At 59.5% G+C, this 19,470-nt stretch overlaps 1 protein-coding gene across 5 annotated transcripts in view; it reads left to right on the forward strand.

Moving 5' to 3' along the window:
- CRTC1 (CREB regulated transcription coactivator 1) overlaps window positions 1-19,393 on the forward strand; it is a 99,424-nt gene extending 80,031 nt beyond the window's left edge. For 2 of the 5 annotated variants that reach the window (XM_008971020.4, XM_003817748.4), the window contains 6 exons: window positions 2,422-2,546; window positions 5,506-5,814; window positions 8,504-8,608; window positions 11,958-12,044; window positions 12,699-12,879; window positions 14,229-19,393. In XM_008971020.4, the coding sequence (XP_008969268.2) occupies window positions 2,422-2,546; window positions 5,506-5,814; window positions 8,504-8,608; window positions 11,958-12,044; window positions 12,699-12,879; window positions 14,229-14,440 (1,019 nt within the window). In that variant the 3' untranslated portion in view covers window positions 14,441-19,393. The remainder of the gene's footprint in view (window positions 1-2,421; window positions 2,547-5,505; window positions 5,815-8,503; window positions 8,609-11,957; window positions 12,045-12,698; window positions 12,880-14,228) is intronic. The other 3 variants (XM_063600037.1, XM_063600038.1, XM_008971021.4) reach the window with 2 other exon arrangements.
- Window positions 19,394-19,470: the final 77 nt, after the last annotated feature.

Genomic DNA, 19,470 nt, shown 5'->3' on the forward strand with positions numbered 1-19,470 from the left:
CCACATAATCGGCAGTGGCCCCATCAGAGTATAATGCTGTGTCTTACTGCTCCTTTTCTAGGCTTAGACACACAAGTCCTTACCATTGTGCTACAGTTGCCTACTGTTTTTAATTTTTTTTTTCTTTTTTTTGAGACAAAGTCTCACTCTGTCACCCAGGCTGGAGTGCAGTGGTGTGATCTCGGCTCACTGCAACCTTCGCCTCCCAGTCCCAAGCGATTCTCCTGCGTCAACCTCCCGAGTAGCTGGGAGTACAGGCGCCCACCACCACGCCTGGCTAATTTTTGTATTTTTAGTAGATACGGGGTTTCACCACATTGGCCAGGCCAATCTCAAACTCCTGCCCTCAGGTGATCCGCCTGCCTCAGCCTCCCAAAGTGCTGGGATTACAGGCGTGAGCCACTGCGCCTGGCCGACGGTATTCAGGACAGTCACCCTGTACAGGTTTGTAGCCTGGGAACAAGGGCCCTACCGTCTGGCCGAGGTGTACAGAGGCTCTGCCATCCAGGTTTGTGTAAGTTGCCCTGTGATCCTCATGCACAGCCATGAAATCGCCGGACAACGCGTTTTTTCAGAAGTCACCCCCATTGTTAAGTGATGCTTGACTGTACTTAGAATCAACATTGAAAAACCAGGGGAATGCCCGTAGAACACCAGATTTCTGGCTGCTCTTGAAGAATCAGACAGCCCAGTGGCCATGGCCGATGTCCTGCACCTCGAGACGGGCCACAGTGCTCTGGTTTGCCTCAGGCCCCACCCGCCCCTGTCGTCCCACATCGGTACCCTCACACGCTCCTGACGTTTGCCCCTACTTTGTACCGAGCCCGACCTCTGCTTCTGACCTGGGCACTGAGCATCTCTCAGCCTGCTGGACGCACGAAGTGGCGGACACTTAGGAGAAGATGAGGGAGTGGCCCAGGGTCGTGACTCTGAGTGTGCTCTGAGCAGGCTTCCCCCACATCCTCCCATCCAGGCCTCTGTTGATGCCTCCCTGGACGCCAGGGTCTGCAAAGGGCACTTGCTGCCTGGGGAGCAGTCAACAGCACCAGGCTTCCTCCCACAGTGCGCAGCCAAGCAGAGCTGCCAGGGCATCCGAGGGGATGTGCAGGCGTGACTGAGCTCGCCCTGGTGAGCAGCTGCCCTGGGCACGGACAAGGCTGTCTGTCATCTCCCCTCGGTGCTTGTCGGGTGTGTTCCCACGGGCCCACGCACCCGCCGTCTCATCTGCCGGAACAAGGTTAATCTGTTGCCCAGATCTCCTGGGGTGAGTCAGGCGGCTTCACCCCCGCCTTGACTGCAGGCCAGATGCTCTTCAGAGACTGCTCCTGACCTCACCAGGGCCTCACTTTGAACCGGAGAGGGCGGCTGTTATCGTCGCCATCTCACCAACCAGGGAACCAAGTCTCCAGAGTGGATGGGGGTCAGGCCAGGCCCGCAGGGGTCCTCCTGCCATCGAGGGGCCTGTTGCCTGCCTGGCATGGTGCCCACAATAACCCAGCCAGCCCCAGCTACTGCCACGTTGAACTTGACCTCACCCAGCTTCATCACTGCAGCAGAATCCAAGGATTGGGTTGCTCAGTGCAAGGGCCTTCGGGGCCGGGGTGAGGGAAGGGGTGATGAGGCGGCTCCTGGCAGGACCTCCAGCAGGAATGATGTGTCAGACCCCAGGGCAGAGAGGGGGAAGGATGTTGAGGAGTGACATTCTTTAGTTCAGACAGCCTGATGGGTGGCACTGCAGCTTGGGGAATGCACCAGGTCTGGGGAGGAGGAAGTGGCTGTGGGACATAGGGGATAGCAGGTGCTCAGGTCTGGGGGCCAAGAGAAGCAGCTGCAGGAATGGACACATTCACTGAAGGAGGGCAAGATCCACGAGGCGGTGGGCAAAACCACAGCATTGGGCAGGGCCTGCTGGCTTGAAGCTAACCACAACCCCAGCCATTTTCAGCCAAAAAAAACCATTTATTGTCTCCTGAAAGTGGGAAGCAGGCTCAGATGCTGCCTCTGCCCTGCAGCCCTTCAGCTGGCTCCTCACCTCGCCACAGGATGCCCCACACATGGCTTCAGACAGCCCTTCCTGGAATTCCATCCAAAGCCCCTGGGAAGGCTCTCATTGGGCCAGCCTGGTTACATGCCCATCTGGGGGCCAATCTTATGCTCCAGAGATGGGGATGTGCTGGTTGGCTGGCTGTGAGACACCCCCTTCCTGGAAGGAAGGAGAACAGACTCTGCAGGACTGTGGGACCCTCGGGTCAGGGATCAGGGCCTCCGGGGGGTGCCCAGGTTTGGCAGTTGGGACATGTCCATGGGCTTCTGTCTGAGCAGTTGAGCTATTCCCATGCAGTGTGACTGTGGGAGTGTAAGCAGCCCTTTCTCAGTGATCAGTCTCACACCTGCTCTCCCTCCCTCCTACTTCCTTTCTAGGAATGAGCACACCTGGCTCCTCTCCACAGCACCGCCCAGCTGGCGTCAGCCCCCTGTCCCTGAGCACAGAGGCAAGGCGTCAGCAGGCATCGCCCACCCTGTCCCCGCTGTCACCCATCACTCAGGTGCGAGGGCAAGGTGGGGGGCAGGTGGGAGGGGGAAAGGGAAAGGTGGAGGCCTGGCTCTACCTCTCGGAAGGCCTCCTGTTCCTTCCAGGAGGCCACAAAACCTTGAGAATGCTCCCAACACTTTTAGTTTTTATTATCAAATTTTCAAGCTGGGTGCCGTAGCTCATGCCTGTAATCCCAGCACTTTGGGAGGCTGAGGCGGGTGGATCACTTGAGGTCAGGAGTTCGAGACCAGCCTGGCCAACATGGTGAAACCTCGTCTCTACAAAAAATACAAAAATTAGCTGGGCATGGTGGTGTGCGCCTGTGGTCCCAGCTACTAGGGAGGCTAAGATGAGAGGATCACTTGAGCCCAGGGGGTGGAGGCTGCAGTGAGCCATGATCACACCACTGCACTCTACCCTGGGAGACAGTGAGACTCTGTTTCAAAAAAAAAGAAAAAACTCAAGAGGTTAGCTTTTGATTTTTCAATTTGCTGTATTTGCTTGTCTACTTTTTTGGGTAGTTTGTATGTGTCTAGGAATTTGTCCATTTCATCTTTGCTATCCAACTTGATGGCAGAAAATTTTTCATAATACTCTTTTGTAATCCTTTTTTTTTTTTTTTAAGACGAAGTTTTGCTCTGTAGCCCAGGCTGGAGTGCAGTGGCATGATCTCGGCTCACGGCAACCTTGCTTCCTGGGTTCAAGCCATTCACCTACCTCAGCCTTCCAAGTAGCTGGGACTACAGGCATGTGCTACCATGCCTGGCTAATTTTTTTTTTTTTTTTTTTTTTTTTTTGGTATTTTTAGTAGACATGGGGTTTCACCATGCTGGCCAGGCTGGTCTCGAACTCCTGACTTCAAGTGATCTGCCTCCTTTGGCCTCCAAAAGTGCTGGGATTACAGATGTGAGCCACCGTGCCTGACCGTAATCCCTTTTTTAAAAAAATTTTTGAGACAGAGTCTCGCTCTGTCACCCAGGGTGGAGTGCAGTGGCGTGATCTTGGTTCATTGCAACTCTGCCTCCCAATTTCAAGCAATTCTTGTGCCTCAGCCACCTGAGTAGCTGGGATTACAGGTGACCGCCACCACGCCTGGCTAATTAAAAAAAAAAATAATAGAGATGGGGTTTTGCCATGTTGGCCAGGCTGGTCTCGAACTCCTGGCCTCAGGCAATCTGCCCACCTCGGCCTCCCAAAGTGCTGGGACTATAGGCGTGAGCCACCACACCCAGCCTTGTAATCCTTTTTATTTACGTAAAGTTGGTAGCAAAGTTCCCATTTTCATTTTCTGATTTTAGTAATTTGAATCTTCCCTCTTTTTTACCTAATCAATGCAGCTTCATAGAATGAGTTAGGAATGTTCACTTCTCTTCTATTTTTTGGAAGTATTTTTAATTCCTCTTTAAAAGTTTGGTAAAATTAGGTGGGTGTAATGGTAAATTCCTGTAGTCCCAGGTTTGGTAAAATTCACCAGTGCAGCCACCTGTGTCTTAGCTCAAATGTGTTGGGAAGTTTCCAATCTCATCTCCTTCTTATAAGGCTATTCAGGTTTTCTGTTTTTTCTTGAGTCAGTTTTGGTCATTTGTGCATTTCTAGAAATTTATCCATTTTGTCTTTTTAAAAACAAAACAAAAAAACCCTAACAGAGAACTTTGACATTTTTAAAATTTTTTTATTTTTTAATTTTAATTTAATTTTTTTTTTGAGACAGAGTCTCACTCTGTCGCCCAGGCTGGAGTGCAGTGGCGTGCTCTTGGCTCTCCTGCAGCCTTTGCCTCCCAGGTTCAAGCGATTTTCGTGCTAGCCTCCCAAGTAGCTGGGATTACAGGCATGTGCCTACCATGCCCAGCTGAGTTTTGTATTTTTAGTAGAGACAGAGTTTCGTCATGTTGACCAGGCTGGTCTCAAACTCCCAACCTCAAGTGATCACCCCGTCTCAGCTTTCTGAAGTGCTGGGATTGCAGGTGTGAGCCACCGCGCCCGTCACTTGTTTGTTTTTAATGTAACCACAGTGGCATTGTCCACCTACAACGAAGTTAATGGTAGTTCCTTGGTACCTGGCAATGCCCGGCCCGGACTCCATTTCTCCCCGCCCCTCGGCCCCCATGTCTCCTGTCTGCTTACAAAGCTGTCTTATTCAGATCAAGATCCAGACAGAGCTGTGGGCGCTGGCTCCTGGCAGCTGTGTCTTCAGCCACTTTGTGAGCTAGGCTGTCTTAATCTGACACCTGCCCCTTCCGTCTATCTGGAAACTCCTTTCTCTTCACAAATGACCCACTGGTCCTCAGAGGCCGGGCATCCTGCTAAGTGGTTTTTGTTCCATAGCTCCTGGGCACGCTCAGCCTTTCTTAGAGGGCAGGGACCCCACCTTTCCCAAGGACTGTCAGCTTGGTAGCCCCTGGCTGTGAGTTTCCACACAGACAGTGAACGTCACACACTTCCCTCTTATTGATTTTCCTCTTTCCAGCTCTGCGAAGGCCTGAGCCAGCCCTTGGTGAGGGGCCATGCTGGTATCTCCAGCAACCCCAGCCTCTCCAGCATCCCCAGAGTGGGCAAGGCTTTGGGTGGGGGGGTTTGGGAAGGCAAGGCCAGTGGATCACTTGAGGTTTCCCCACAGCACCCACAGGGGCTGGGAGCTGGCTGCTCACTGAGCCACCAGGGATGGCCATCCTGGGCTTGCCCTGCAGCTGGTGGGCTGGCCTGAGCTGCACGGCATGTAGTGCGGGTGCAGGCACAACAAGCTGGAGGAGGTCAGGTCCTGCCCAGCTCCAGCTGACCCCCTTGGGGCCCTGCGTGAGGCCCACCCTCTCTAGCCTGGGCTCCCTCATTGTGAGGAGCACCCAGCCCAGGGGCTGCCTGTGATCACAGGGCCCTTCCACCTCGCCTGCTGAGCATGCCAGGCTATGGGGGCCCGAGGGGGCCAGGCGCTGACAACCAGGGCCCGCCCCGCCTGACGCTCTCCTCTCCTGCAGGCCGTAGCCATGGACGCCCTGTCTCTGGAGCAGCAGCTGCCCTACGCCTTCTTCACCCAGGCGGGCTCCCAGCAGCCACCGCCGCAGCCCCAGCCCCCACCGCCTCCTCCACCCGCGTCCCAGCAGCCACCACCCCCGCCACCCCCACAGGCGCCCGTCCGCCTGCCCCCTGGCGGCCCCCTGTTGCCCAGCGCCAGCCTGACTCGTGGGCCACAGCCGCCCCCGCTTGCGGTCACGGTACCGTCCTCTCTCCCCCAGTCCCCCCCAGAGAACCCTGGCCAGCCATCGATGGGGATCGACATCGCCTCGGTAAGCCCAGGGTGGGGTCCCTCGGGGCCTGACTGGGGGTCTTGTAGAGGACAGCCCGGGGGCTGCAGAACAGTCGGGTTACCTGCTGCATGGGCCAGGGGTCAGAACCCCAGCGAACGCTGCCTGGGCCCACCTCTCCACGGGGCTACCCCTTGGAATCAAACTGAGACTGTCACTCCCTGTAGAGATGGAGAAACTGAGGCACGAGCAGGTGGCTGGCCCCAGATTCCACCCAAGGTGGGCCACCCCATGTTTAACTGCCGAGCACCCCTTCTTGGCCTCTCTGGCCCCTCCCACCTGAAGCCAGGCTTCCTAGGAGGCAAGAAGAGTACGGCGTTCTCAGGGCCAGGGCGCAGGCCGGGGGCCGGGGATGACGTGAGCTTATCAGAGAAGGAAAGACGAGGCCAGTCCAAGAGGCGGCAGCCCGTTGGGCACAGCGCCTGGGGCCCAGGGCTGGGGGCTGCAGCTCAGACCATTGGACTTTCTGCCTAGGGCCGGCTCAGGCAGACAAAGGCTGGGCTTTAACCCCGTACCCACAAACCTTCCTGACTGTCCAGACCACCTGCTTGCTCCAGCGGTGCGGGCTGGGTGGCAAACAGCTGCATTGGGCCACATCCAGGGAAACAGGGACTTGTGTTCCGGGCACAATGAGTCCTCCCACTTGACCCCGACTGCCAGCCCCAGGCTAAATGTCCTCCAAACATTGTGTGCTCTGCAAAGAACAGCCGCCTGAGCTGGGTGGGGCAGGCAGGTGAGCCTGTGGGTAGACACCCGTGTTCCCAAGCTGCTCTGACCTCACGGAGGGGACCACCCACGGCCCCTGGGTGGAAGAGTGCCCAAGTCCTTTCTTTGGTGGAAACACAGAAGGTCCTGGGGGAGGCTCCCAAGGTGGGGCCTCGCCTTGGAGCTGGGTGGTTCTTGGAGGCACAGGGTGTCTGGGCCAGGTGCAGGGACGGCCCTTCTAGGGCTCTTGGGTCAGGCTGTCCATGTCCAGCACCCTCACACAAGAAAGACGGCTTCCTGCCCCCACTTCAAGGACTTCTAGCCTCCTGGGGTTGAGGGGGGACTCTGAGTTTTTGCACAGACTCACCCAAATGAGAATCTCCCTCTGATCCCTTTGTCCTTTCCAACTCCAGGAAGGCCCAAGTCAGCCATCCCTAAGTAACAGTGCTGGCACCTCCATCACCCACACAGGCGAGCTACCCGCAACCCCCCGCCCTACCCCACCCCGCCCCACCTGGACTCAAGCCCTACCCCAAACTGCCCAGAAGGCGCCACCAAGGACATGGGGGAGACAGCAGTTATAGGCCCTGGACCGGTCAGGCTGGGCCTCATTCAGTGACTGGCTCAGACAGGTCAGGCAAGTTGTCTGCAGGCACACAGCATGGCTGGGCCGTGCTAGGACAAGAGAGTGGTCTGAATCCAGGGCCTGGCCTGGCCCGACCTGCCTCTGAAAGTTCTGGGTCATAGCAGTGAGATGCCCGGGCCTTTCGTCCCTCGAGCAGGTGGAGGAAGTGACTGCCCCTTGCAGGTCTCAGATGGCATAACCCAGGCAGGTTTGTCCTGCAGCAGGGCAGGGATAGTGACTGCGCCATGCTGGGAGCCTGGGCTACCAGCAAGATGGCCTTCACTCAGTCCCCACCCCCAGAGGTGGGCCAGACCTGCTGGGCTGCAGACTTAGGGGCTTAGAGAGCCAGGGGACCTGCCCAGGGCACACAGTCAGCGAGAGCCGGGAACAGGAGGCAGCCTTGGGTTTTCCCTGCCCATGGGGGTGTGTGTGTGTGGGTTGTGGGTGTGCACAAGTGGGTGGGTGCGGGTGTATGTGGTGTGCACCTGCATGGGTGTGCATGCATGTGGATGTGTGTGCATGTGTGCATGCGTGGGTATGTACATTTGTGGATGTGTGGACATTTGTGGATACGTGGACATTTGTGTGTGGATATGTGTGCTTGTGTGGGTGTGTGCACACGGTGTGTACATTTTGGTGTGTGAATATATGTGTGTGTGGGTGTGTACATGCGTGGGTGTGTCCATGTGGGTATGGGTGTGCATGTGGGTGTGGGTGTGCATGCGTGGGTGTGTACATTTGTGTGCATGTGTGCATTTGTGGGTATGTACGTTTGTGTGTGGATGTGTGCCTGTGTGTGCATTTGTGGGTGTGAGTATGCGTGTGTGTGCATGTGTGGGTGTGCATGCATGGGCATGTACATTCATGTGTGGATATGTGCACATGTGTGGGGGTGTCCGTGTGTGTGTGGATGTGTGTGCATGTGTCTGTGTGGGTGTGCATGTGTGGGTATGTATATTCTAGTGTGGATATGTGTACACGTGGGTGTGTCTGTGTGGGTGTGCATGCATGAGAGTGCACATGTTGCTATATGGCTCTGAGCCTGCTGAGTCAGGGCCAACCCTCTGATCACCCTCCTGTAGCTCCAAGAAGGAGGGCAGTTATTCACCCTCCATGCCGTTCCTTCCTGGGTTCGGGGGCAGCTCCCCAGAGGGCTCAGGTACCCACCTTTCCTGCAGGTGTCCAGGCTCCTCTGCCTACCAGTGGGGTGGCGACCATCACCAAGGTGTGAGGGGTAGGGGGACCTGCCTGGGGGCTAATCAGGCTGCTCCCGGGAAGCAGGGACTGGAGCCCGGGCTTGGGCAGCTGGGCTGCGGTGTGCTGATCTGTCTGTCATCGCAGGCGCCGGCTCTGCAGCAGTACCGCACTAGCGCCGGCTCCCCGGCCAACCAGTCTCCCACCTCGCCAGTCTCCAATCAAGGCTTCTCCCCAGGGAGCTCCCCGCAAGTAAGGGGCGCCGCCTCCCCCTTGGCCTGTGGGCTCCACGCTTGTCTTGTTCATGCCCCGTGTGTTCCCTGCCCACTGTCTGTCCTCATGCATCGCTCCTCATGCATGTCCTCATGCATCCCATCCCGTCCACGCCATCGGACCTCAGCTGTGCACCTACCAGGCTGCACCAGGGCAGGAACCCCACAGGGTCCTTCCCAGGAGCCGCCAGAGCCTGCCTCTGCTGAACACTAGGTGGGGGTGTGCATTAGTGACATTAGCCATGGCTGTGGCCCTGCCTGGGTGTCCTCATTGAGTGGCCCAGGGACAATGCCCTCCACACCCAGTGTGTCACCCAGAGCGTGAGCTGGAGCTTTAGGGACCCCCCCGACTTGGGGGTGCAGCTGAGATGGCTGGCCCGCCCGCAGGGAAGGCGCTGACTGCAGCCCTGCTTTCCCCTTCACCCCATAGGCAGCTGTGTTTCTCCAGAACCACTGGCCCAGGAGGCTTCTCTGAGCCACTCTGCAGTGTCTCAGGGCCCTTGTCCCCATTCCACAGACGGGAGACTGAGGTCAGCCTCAAACCTCACCCATCAGCCCTGGGTTTTCCTGTTGTACCCAGCACCGTAGGACCCTGGCTTGCTCATGCCCCAGCCACTCCGAGGTTCAGGTTCCTCGGAATGCCCCTTCGTTCTGCCTGGCCAGTGGAAGCGGCCAGCCTGGCTCCCCACTCAGCCTCCTCCTGTTGTACTTTGACATCAGGTGTGGCCAGTAGACCCCACATTCCATCTAGAACATTTGTCCGGGAGAAGGGGTGCCCACAAGGCCAACATCCAGCTGCCAACTTTTTTTACCCTGGCAGCAGAGCCTTCCCAGAACCCCGCTATCCTGGGACCATCTCATCCCTGAAATTTCACCAAGCTGAGAAACCCCTAGCAGCCACTGCCGTGCCCAGGGCCCTGAAGCCATCCCTGTCCCTTGTAGAGGGGATGCTCTCGTCCTACTTCCCAGCTAGATAAAAGAGTCGCTCCTCCAGGGCTGAGTTCGGGCTCCCTTGTCCCAGGGCAAACCGTGAGCGCCACAGACAAGGACAGTGAAGCCCCTCTGCCCCCATCTCCAGCTCTCACACGTGTATAGGGACATCTGCCCCATCAGCCAAGGGCCGTCTGGGACCACTGCCTGTAGCCCCGTGTTCTGGAGGCAAGTTGGTGGGCAGCAGTGGTCTCAGGGACGTATGGGGGTCAGCCTGGTGTCTGCGCATGCTTGGTCTGCCCGCACTGGCTCTCTGAGCTCTCGGGCTCTGGCAGCGTGTCTGGTCTCGTCGTGTGGTACTGTTGGGGATGGGGCTGGAGGGGCTGGAGAAGCGGCAGGTGAGGCCTGTCCCAGGTGGGCAGCCCAGGTGGGGCTGGTTCCTGAGTGAGGTCCCTCTTGCATGTGAGACAGGACAGGACAGGAATTAGGAGTCGAGCCAGTTTCTCTCAGGAGAGAGTCACTGGAATGGTTGGTGAATTTTTGGGCCCCAAGCCAAAGCGGGTTAGTCTGCTGGGCAGCGAGCAGGTGGCGGTGTTGTCAAGCCCATGTCTGTGTGTCTGGTGTCCGTCGTGCGCTGATGCAGGAGGCAGGCGGCTCATGGAGGTATAGGGACATCAGTACGGGGCTCTCGGGCAGATGGTTCTAGGTGGAGCCGAGACCTGCCTTCCCTCTGCACTGGGTCTCCGAGGACTCACCCATCGGTCCCACAGGCCCAGACCACCCCACACCTGCTGTGTCCTGCCTTGAGTAGCCACTGTGTGCACCCCAGCCAGGCCCTGGGCCACAGGCAGCTACCATTTGGTCCAGTTTGTGGCTCTCTCCCAACTTCAGGCTCACCTTTCTGGCAAGCCCTCACGGCAGGCTCACAGGGAAACCTCAGCCTGTGTTCCCCTGTGTATGCCAGGCCTTTTTGAGCCCAAGCCCACAGGGACAGGATCAGGCGCTGTCCTGGAAGCCTGGTCCCACCCCACACCCCGAGCCCCAGGATAGACCCAGCTTCGGACCAGCTCTACGACAGCCAGGACATTACCTATTGCCTGCCTGCCTCCCTCGCCTCGGGCAAACCAAGCCGCAAGCTTGCGGTCCTTGTTTCCAAAACCTGAAGCCGTTGATTTTTAGGGCCAAGATAGCATTTTTGCCACACGTGCTGGCCTTCCCTTCCTTGGGTCACCTTTTTACCTCTTCTCTGGCATTTGAGTGGGACGTCCAACCTCACAAGCCTCCTCGCCCCAGGGTGAGCGTGTCTGTCTCTGTTGTCTGCCCACTGACCACCAGGAGCAGCTGGTGGGTTTGTGGCCGGCCCCTCTCTGGGATTGAGGCCAGAGACTCAGGCGTTGGGGTCTTCCTGGAACAAAGGGGATCGCTCTAGAACAAAGCTCAGATGGGGAGCTCCAAGGGAGAGGGCCAGGGCTTTGGGTCTGTGGAGACATTCACCTGGACGCCTTATAGGGCACATGCCTTACGCTATAGCTCTGAGAATGGCTGTGGGGCAGTGGCTTCCTGGGGACACTAGCCAGAGCTCCCAGCCCCCTGGATGCTGCCAGGCCTCCAGCAGCCACAAGGTCACACTGCAGCTGGGGTTCCCGAGGCCTCGTCCACAGCCACCCTCTCCTCGCCTCCACACCCCAGCCAGACCTCATCCCACCATCTCTTGGGCAGGGGCTCCGAGTGTCTCCTTTCTAGCGTCTCCACCACCCATAAGGTCCCCTAGCCCCCTGCTCCTGTCAAGGGACAGCCCCTGTCACCCTGCCTCTGAGAGCCCTGCTGGCCTCAGATAGCAGGAGTAGGGCCCCGGGTCCCGCAGGCCGGCAGCCCTGGGCAGGGGCTCTCCCTGTGCCTGTCCTGTGCTCTCTCAGCTGGTGGCTGGCTCTGCGCGCCCATCCTGTCCATGTACGTGGCCTGCGTCGTGTCCTTTGTCTCCTGTCAGGAGTCACCAAGTGCACTTTTTGTCCTGAATGTAACGTCTGGGCACTTCCCGCCTTGGCCCTGGTGACAGGTTCTCCTCTGGGGCCTGTTGGGTGGGGGTTCCTCATCCCTGTGGCCCCCAACTTCCCTGTGATGGAGATAGAGGCTGCCTTACCCAGGCTTGAGGAGAGGAGATGGGGATGGGGCCTTGGGAAGGGGCTTTCGGGTTGCAGAGGCCTCCCAGGAGCAGGTGGCGGAAAAAAAGTCATCCAGGATTGGGGGGCACTTCTGGAACCCCAAAATAAGCATCATCATCAGCCTCCTGCCATCTGGGAGGTTCCAGGGGCCTCTTGTCTTCCAGCCGGGCTTGGGAGGTGCCGACTTCCCACCTGGCCTCAGGCCGTGACCACAGCAGGCCTCTCTTCTGTCTGCAGCACACTTCCACCCTGGGCAGCGTGTTTGGGGACGCGTACTATGAGCAGCAGATGGCAGCCAGGCAGGCCAATGCTCTGTCCCACCAGGTGAGCGGGCGCCCAGGCTGCCAGCCGGCCAGTGCCCAGGACAGATGCTTGCTGGGACCCTCGCTGGGACCCGGGCCTTGCGAGTCAGAGCTGCACGTGCTCGGGGGGCCCGTGCCTGCCCCTCAGCTTTGCCCCTCGGCCCCCGCCCCATCCCATCTGCGGGCTATGGAGGCTGAGTCCCCGGCAGGGGTGGCCTAGCGCTGCCTCCCCTGGCATCTATGCCCACCTACAGAGCGGAGGCCGAGGGCAGAGGGTGAGGGGGGGCAGGCAGCAAACGCCGGGCCAGACAGGGATGGGACCGTGGCTGTGGACGCGGCGCCTCGGCATGGACCGTGCACGCGGGTTTGCCGGGAGGTCGTGCTGGCTTTGCGTGGAGGCCAGGATCGGGGGCATCCAGAGGGCTTGGTGGCAGCCTGGAGCTGCTCACTCATTTGCTCATCCATTCATCCATTCATCCAGCCAGTCTCTAGGGTGGCGGGGAGGCCCCAGGTGGCGGGCGGAGCGGGGTTCGTGCTTGGCAGCCTGGGTGCCGAGCATCCTGCAGGGACAGAGTCCCCAGCTGCGGGCAGGCCAGCCACAGCAGCCAGGGGCTTGGGGTGGCCAGCTGGGCAGGCCCGCGGTGGCCCTCACAGCCCGGTGTGCCTCCCTTCCCAGCTGGAGCAGTTCAACATGATGGAGAACGCCATCAGCTCCAGCAGCCTGTACAGCCCGGGCTCCACACTCAACTACTCGCAGGCGGCCATGATGGGCCTCACCGGCAGCCACGGGAGCCTGCCGGACTCGCAGCAGCTGGGATACGCCAGCCACAGTGGCATCCCCAACATCATCCTCACAGGTGAGGCCAGGCCGGGGGCGCGTGTGCGGCGCCCCAAGGGGCCTCAGCCCGTGCGGAGACAGCCAGAGACTGCTGTCCCGCAGCAGGAGGGTTGACAGGGCCGGGGTTGTGACCCAAGCTTGATGGGGGCCCGAGGAGGCCACACCCCCTCTCCCCCGAATTTGACTCACTCCTGGGCTTCGGGCCAGGCCAGGCCAGGGAGATGCCTCTGGACCAGACGTCCCGTGCATAGGATAGAGACGGTCACTCTCCCCTCTCGGCGGCCTCCTGTCTGGCCAAGCAGCCCGGGTAAAGGTCAAGCAGCCGGGTACACGGTGCCCACTGCCCAGGCCACTGACTTGTCAGCTGAATGTGCACCAGGGTCAGGGACGGCTGTGGGGTGGGCCCTGTCTGGTGAGCCCAGCCTGGGCAGCCAGCTAACAGGTCAGGGCTGTGATGCACCGTGACAACCACGCCCAAGCAGTCTGAGCACGGCGCCTGGGCTCCTGGGGACAAGCCAGCCCCGTCCTGCATGGCACATATCAGCAAGACCCGGCTCCATCTAGCACAGAACCCAGATCCTGTCTCCCTGCTGAAGAAGATGATTCCCTTATGAGTCAGGGCTGCTGGATTGAGGGTGATGCGCCCCCTGGCAGTCCTCACCGGCCTCTTCCAGGCTGGAAGTGTCCGTATTTAGTGCTCCCCCACTGTGGCCTGGGCTCTGAGTGCAGAATCCAGCACCTCCTTCCCACCCTGCGGGTGTAGGCAGCAGTTGACGAGAAATTCAAGGGTGGACGCTCCAGCCTCAGACTCAGGAGAAGAATCAGAATCTGACCCCCGCAATGGCCTCAAGGGCCCAGAAAGACAGGGCGTTTCAGCCCCATTTCTCAGACCTGGAACCTGAGTGTAGGTGGAAGCCTAGGTTTGAACCCGGGTCTTTGTGGGGGAACTGAGGATTCCCTCCAGCCCTAGCAGCAGCTGGGTCCCCACAGTCACTCCAGCCTGCTTCTCAGTGACTCGTGCCGAGCAGCCCTCATGGCTGAGGGAGCCGGGGAGGTCCCTGCCCCCGCCAGGTCATGCTGACGTGCGTCAGTGACACAGCCTTTGGCCTGAGGCTTCTCCTTGGTGCTCCTGACATCTGGAGCTGACATCTAGGGCCAGACTGGTCTCTGGGGTCCAGGCACTGTAGGGTGCTGAGCAGCATCTCATGTGCTGGCCCCTCCCCCAGTCATGACAGCTGGAATGTCCCCAGACATTGCCAGCATACCCAGGGGACAGAGTCGCCCGGCGGGCATGCCTGGTCCGACACATGGATGCGAGCGATGGAGCCAGGGCTAAGCAGTGCCTTTTGTCCCCACCCCATCCCCCAGTGACAGGAGAGTCCCCCCCCAGCCTCTCTAAAGAACTGACCAGCTCTCTGGCCGGGGTCGGCGACGTCAGCTTCGACTCCGACAGCCAGTTTCCCCTGGATGAACTCAAGATCGACCCCCTGACCCTCGACGGACTGCACATGCTCAACGACCCCGACATGGTTCTGGCCGACCCAGCCACCGAGGACACCTTCCGGATGGACCGCCTGTGAGCGGGCACGCCGGCACCCTGCCGCTCAGCCGTCCCGACGGCGCCTCCCCAGCCCGGGGACGGCTGCGCTCCGTCCCTCGCCAACGGCCGAGCTTGTGATTCTGAGCTTGCAATGCCGCCAAGCGCCCCCCGCCAGCCCGCCCCCGGTTGTCCACCTCCCGCGAAGCCCAATCGCGAGGCCGCGAGCCGGGCCGTCCACCCACCCGCCCGCCCAGGGCTGGGCTGGGATCGGAGGCCGTGAGCCTCCCGCCCCTGCAGACCCTCCCTGCACTGGCTCCCTCGCCCCCAGCCCCGGGGCCTGAGCCGTCCCCTGTAAGATGCGGGAAGTGTCAGCTCCCGGCGTGGCGGGGAGGCTCAGGGGAGGGGCGCGCATGGTCCGCCAGGGCTGTGGGCCGTGGCGCATTTTCCGACTGTTTGTCCAGCTCTCACTGCCTTCCTTGGTTCCCGGTCCCCCAGCCCATCCGCCATCCCCAGCCCGTGGTCAGGTAGAGAGTGAGCCCCACGCCGCCCCAGGGAGGAGGCGCCAGAGCGCGGGGCAGACGCAAAGTGAAATAAACACTATTTTGACGGCTGTCTTTTATATTTCTGAGCACACACAGAGCCCTGGCGTCCACCGGGGCAGGCGCAAAGTGGACAGAGCATGCAGGGCGGCGGACCCCCCCACGACCCTCCTCGCCCTGTCTCCATCCCCTCGAAGCCCTGCCTCACCGCAGGCAGGCCCATCGGTGGCCACCTTTGCCGGGAAGTGACCGGAAGGCCCCGTGAGGGGTCGAACGCGGAGGCAGGGGTTACCTCTTGGGGCTTTACAATCCGTGGCCCCTCCTGTCCTGCACTGTGGTCACCAGTCCTGTCATAGATGCTGTTAATTTAAGGTACAGGCAGAGGTGGCCAGGGGAGTTTCATTGTGGTTTTTTTTTCCTTTTAGTTTCTAGTTACATTTTGGTTGTAGATGAGTCGCTTAATCTTTTAAGCCAACACTTGCCTGAGAGCATGTTTTTATTTCAGAAATCCAACTTTACCTATTTTTTAAGCTAACTGGAAATGGAGGCCATGCGCCCCAAAGCAGCCCGCCACCCACCTGAGTGTAAGCAGTGAGTCCGGCTTTTGGGTTTCACCCCAAGTTATCTCAAAACAAAAGGGCTGGTCAGGCTGGGCAGGGCCTTGTCAGGAGCTCACGGTAGGCAGAGGTGCCTCTGTCAGGGCCACAGAACAGACTTCCGGGAAGGGGCCTTGGCTTTTATTGAGGGTCTCTCGAAGACCGAGCCCTGCCAGCCTCTCCCAGAGGTGCCTGCTAGTCCTTAGAGTGTGTGTGTGAAGATGCCATGACCAGTGGCAGCTGAGACCTCTCTGCCCCAAGAGTGTGGGGGACTGGCAGGGAGCGAGGGTCCCCGAGACGAGGACCATGGCCCTCCCTGAGAACCTGGGTGGAACTGGCATTTCATCCCCTCTCCACCCTACCCTCTGGCTCCTAGCCCACACCCCCTCTCTTGGGCAGCGTGGTCTGCTGGCTGCCCCTTCTTGGCAGCTCAGGGTCGTGGCAGGTGGACTTGGAGACACACAGCAGTGTGCGTTTTAGTGGCAGGTTTCAGGAGCACCTCCAAGACCAGGGTGACAGGGTACTTGGGAGCTGTCCTGGACCCTCCCCATACCACGGGCCCTGCAAGGGAGGCATCAGGGCTGGCTTTGTTTTCTGCTGTTCTTGGAATAGGAACTGCTGTTCTGATCCCCCCAAAACTGCATTGCGGCTCTCGCTCGCCCCTGCCTGCCGGGCCAGCGCCTTCTGCTGAGTCCGTTTATTTGTAGTGTCATGGCCGCTGCTTTCACTGGGGTCCTGGGCACCCTGGCTTCTGTCCTCAGAGCTGGGATTGATCCTAGCAACCATCCCTTCCTCTCTTTGCCCGGCAATGCCTTTGGCATGTGTCTGAGCAGCCAAGTGGCCACTCATAGGAGAAGGCTCCCTGGTCACGTTGCTCCTGCTGCCGTCTTGTTCCAAGGTGTGGGGGGGACACTGTCAGTCTGTCCAGGTCAAGGTCCCTTTCTCTTACCATGACAGAGGCTGGGGGCAGACAGCGGGGACTTTTTTTTTTTTTTAAAGAAAAACTACATGTACATAGGAGAGTTTGATTACCATTAGACTTGTATGTAGGACTTAAAAAAAATGGCCTTAATAAAATTACAAGCAACCCGCCTGGATGCGGTTTTCAAAAGAAGGCATTGAGGACCATGCTAGGAAACCTCATTCCCCATCCGTCCAACCTCCGGCGGGCGCCACTGCTTGTCCTCTGGTCTTCGGTGTGGACAGATAGGAGAAGAGGGATGCCCACCTCAGAGCATCCCAGGCCCGTGGCCCATTTTCAGCATCCTGAAGCCAGATTCACAGTGACATTGTGTTAACGTGACGACCTTGGTCCATTATGGAGTTCTTTTTCCAATGAGAACCTGGTGGACCGAGGTCCGAGCTTGCCAGGGAAAGTGGGGCCCACGCGAGTACCTGGGACCCAGCCAGGAGCCAGCAGCCAGGCGTCCCTGTGTTCCAGAAGGATTCATGCCCCTCCTGGACCTGGGCGGGCCTCCCAGGGGGTCTGTATCACGGCCTTTTGTGTGTGCGTACGTGTGGTTTTTTTAAATATCACTACTACATATTCTTGAATTGCCAAGACTTTCTGAAACAAGACAGCTTAAGGGAATCAGCCTTTTGCTTTGTGATGTGAAAATACTGTGATTTGACGAGCCACTTCCTGAGGGGCAGGCCCATGTGGGGAGGCTGCGGCGTGTACATAGACCCGCCGTCTGTGTCCTTGGTCAGGCCCGGATGCTTGGTCTACACTGGGTTAGAGGCTGCTCTCCCCATGCACCCATGTGCTCATGGCTTCTGCAGACCCTCTGCTGGGTACATCGGTCCCCTACGGCGAAGTTCAGCCAGGGCTCTCCCTCCTGAGAGCATGGCGTCCCCACCTTCCTGTTTCGCCGACGTCACTACCCAGGGTGGCAAGTCTTGCAGGCAGAGGGTGTAGCCCAAGTTCAGCCTCTCTCTGTGTCCTCCAGAGAAGAGGGTTCTTTGCCCTCATCAGGGCCCTGCTTGTGGGTTTTTGGCTCTGGGGAGGAGAGTGTTGGCATCAGTGTGTTTGGCCTGATTTCTTCAGGGGGCCAAGCTCCCGGGAGGACCCCTAGCCAGGAGGGCCCCCCATGTCCATCCATCCCTCCTGCTGGGGCTTGGATGTCAGGCTTGGGGGCTGTGAGCTGGGACCTCGCCTGAGCCCGGTCAGGTGGGACAGGAGCCTGCCAGAGGCCCATGGGGGGCCAGGCCGGGTGGCTTCTATTTTATTTTTTTAGAGATGGGGTCTTGCTGTGTTGCCCAGGCTGGTCTCGGACTCCTGGGCTCAAGCAGTCCTCCCTCCTCGGCCTCCCAAAGTTCTGGGGCTACAGGTGTGAGCCACTTCTGCCCAGCATCCCAGGCCTGAACAGCCTTGGCAGGACCCGTCCCTAGAGGGGGCTCTGGTGCCTCCCTTAGGTGGGCCTTGAGCTGGTTTTTAACCAAACATCCTTCCAAACTCGGGCTGCGACCTGCTTCCTGAGTTTTCTGTATTTCCAAGGAGCCCTCCGACCAGGGAGAGGCTGGTGGAGTAAGGTCCAGTGGTATTCGGGGGTCCTCTGTCACCTCGCCCTGAAAACAGCAGCTCCCATCACCTTCACTGGGTCCCGATGGAGCCGTCTCAGAGGCCGAGGGGCCCTCTGTGTGGGGGTGGGACGCAGGGGCTCTCAGAGCAAGGGCCACAAAGCCGATGGCACAGATATGCCCCTGGGCCTGGCCCCGTCACCCGCATGTGGTGCCCTGGGCCAGGGCGTGCGGGCGCCAGAGCCTTCCCTACACAGCCTAAGAGCAGGGGCAAGACTCGGCCCCTCACTCACCCTGGGAGGCCTGCCTGGGCTACATGGACACCTGGGTCTCTTTCTACCCCCATTCACCATGGACCAGGGGCCTCCATTTCCTGGGGGCTCTTGCGGCATGTGATTTGGGGGTCCCTGGGACATTCCCCAGTCAGCTCCACCTGAGCCAAGTGTCCTGTTCCCTGTGGCCCTTGGCCTTCCAGGGTCCTGGCCAGGCAGGGGTCAGGCACCCCATACTCTTCCGTGTGGCACAGGTGTCCACCCACCCCCACTGGCCACAGACACCATTCTCCCCCTGGGAGCAGGAGGTGGAGTAAGTTGTACCCCCAGGCCTGGGTGCTGGGGAGTTCCTGAGGGCATGGGTGGGGCAGGAGTGAGTGCCTCGTGATCCCAGCCTCAGTTTCTCTCTTGTCACTTTCTCAAACCTGCAGGTCTCAGGGCCCCGGGCTCCTCCTGGGCAGGATGGGGGGCAGGGGCTGGGCCTTGGGGTGGTGCTGGCTCTGATGATTCCAGAGCCTGTATCCACCTTCTGGGCTCCTGGCCAGCACCCCACCCCCAGGAGCCAGGGACAGGTAGCATGTGTTGGGGTCGGGGGATGGCCCCCATCTCGAAGTGTTCTGGAATTTGGGGGCAACCCTTGCCCAGCCCAGCCATCAAGCACTTCTGATCTCCTGCCCACCAGGAGGGGACTTAGCCATGGACTTGGCCAGTAGGCCTGGGGAGGGAGGGCTTTGGCAGCCAAAGTCCACTGGCCCTGCCGTGCCCCTGAGTAGGAAACTGTCCCCTAGGGGCTGGGTGGCCCCACTGATATATGCAAACCCGCCGGTGCGAGCCCTGTTCCTGCCTGTGCTCCTCTGTGCCCAGGCTGGCTCTCCCCCAACCCTAGCATGTATACTCTGCCACGGACGTCCCGTGGGCCATGATTGTGGGCGGCCGCAGCGGGCGGGGGCAGGCGGCTCAGGGCACACTCGGCCGTCCCTGCCCCATCCTCTGGCGGGGCCGCTTTTGTCTTTGTACCTTTGCATCCTTTGTAATGAAACGTAATAAAAATCCAACGTTTTCGTCACTGGCTCTTCCTCTTTTTTCTGAGCCCCTCCCTCCTCCCTCAGGGGTGACACATGGGCGTGGCAGGTGCACTGGCAG

This window comes from Pan paniscus, chromosome 20 (assembly GCF_029289425.2).
Source record: "Pan paniscus chromosome 20, NHGRI_mPanPan1-v2.0_pri, whole genome shotgun sequence".
Taxonomy (NCBI): Eukaryota; Metazoa; Chordata; class Mammalia; order Primates; family Hominidae; genus Pan; species Pan paniscus.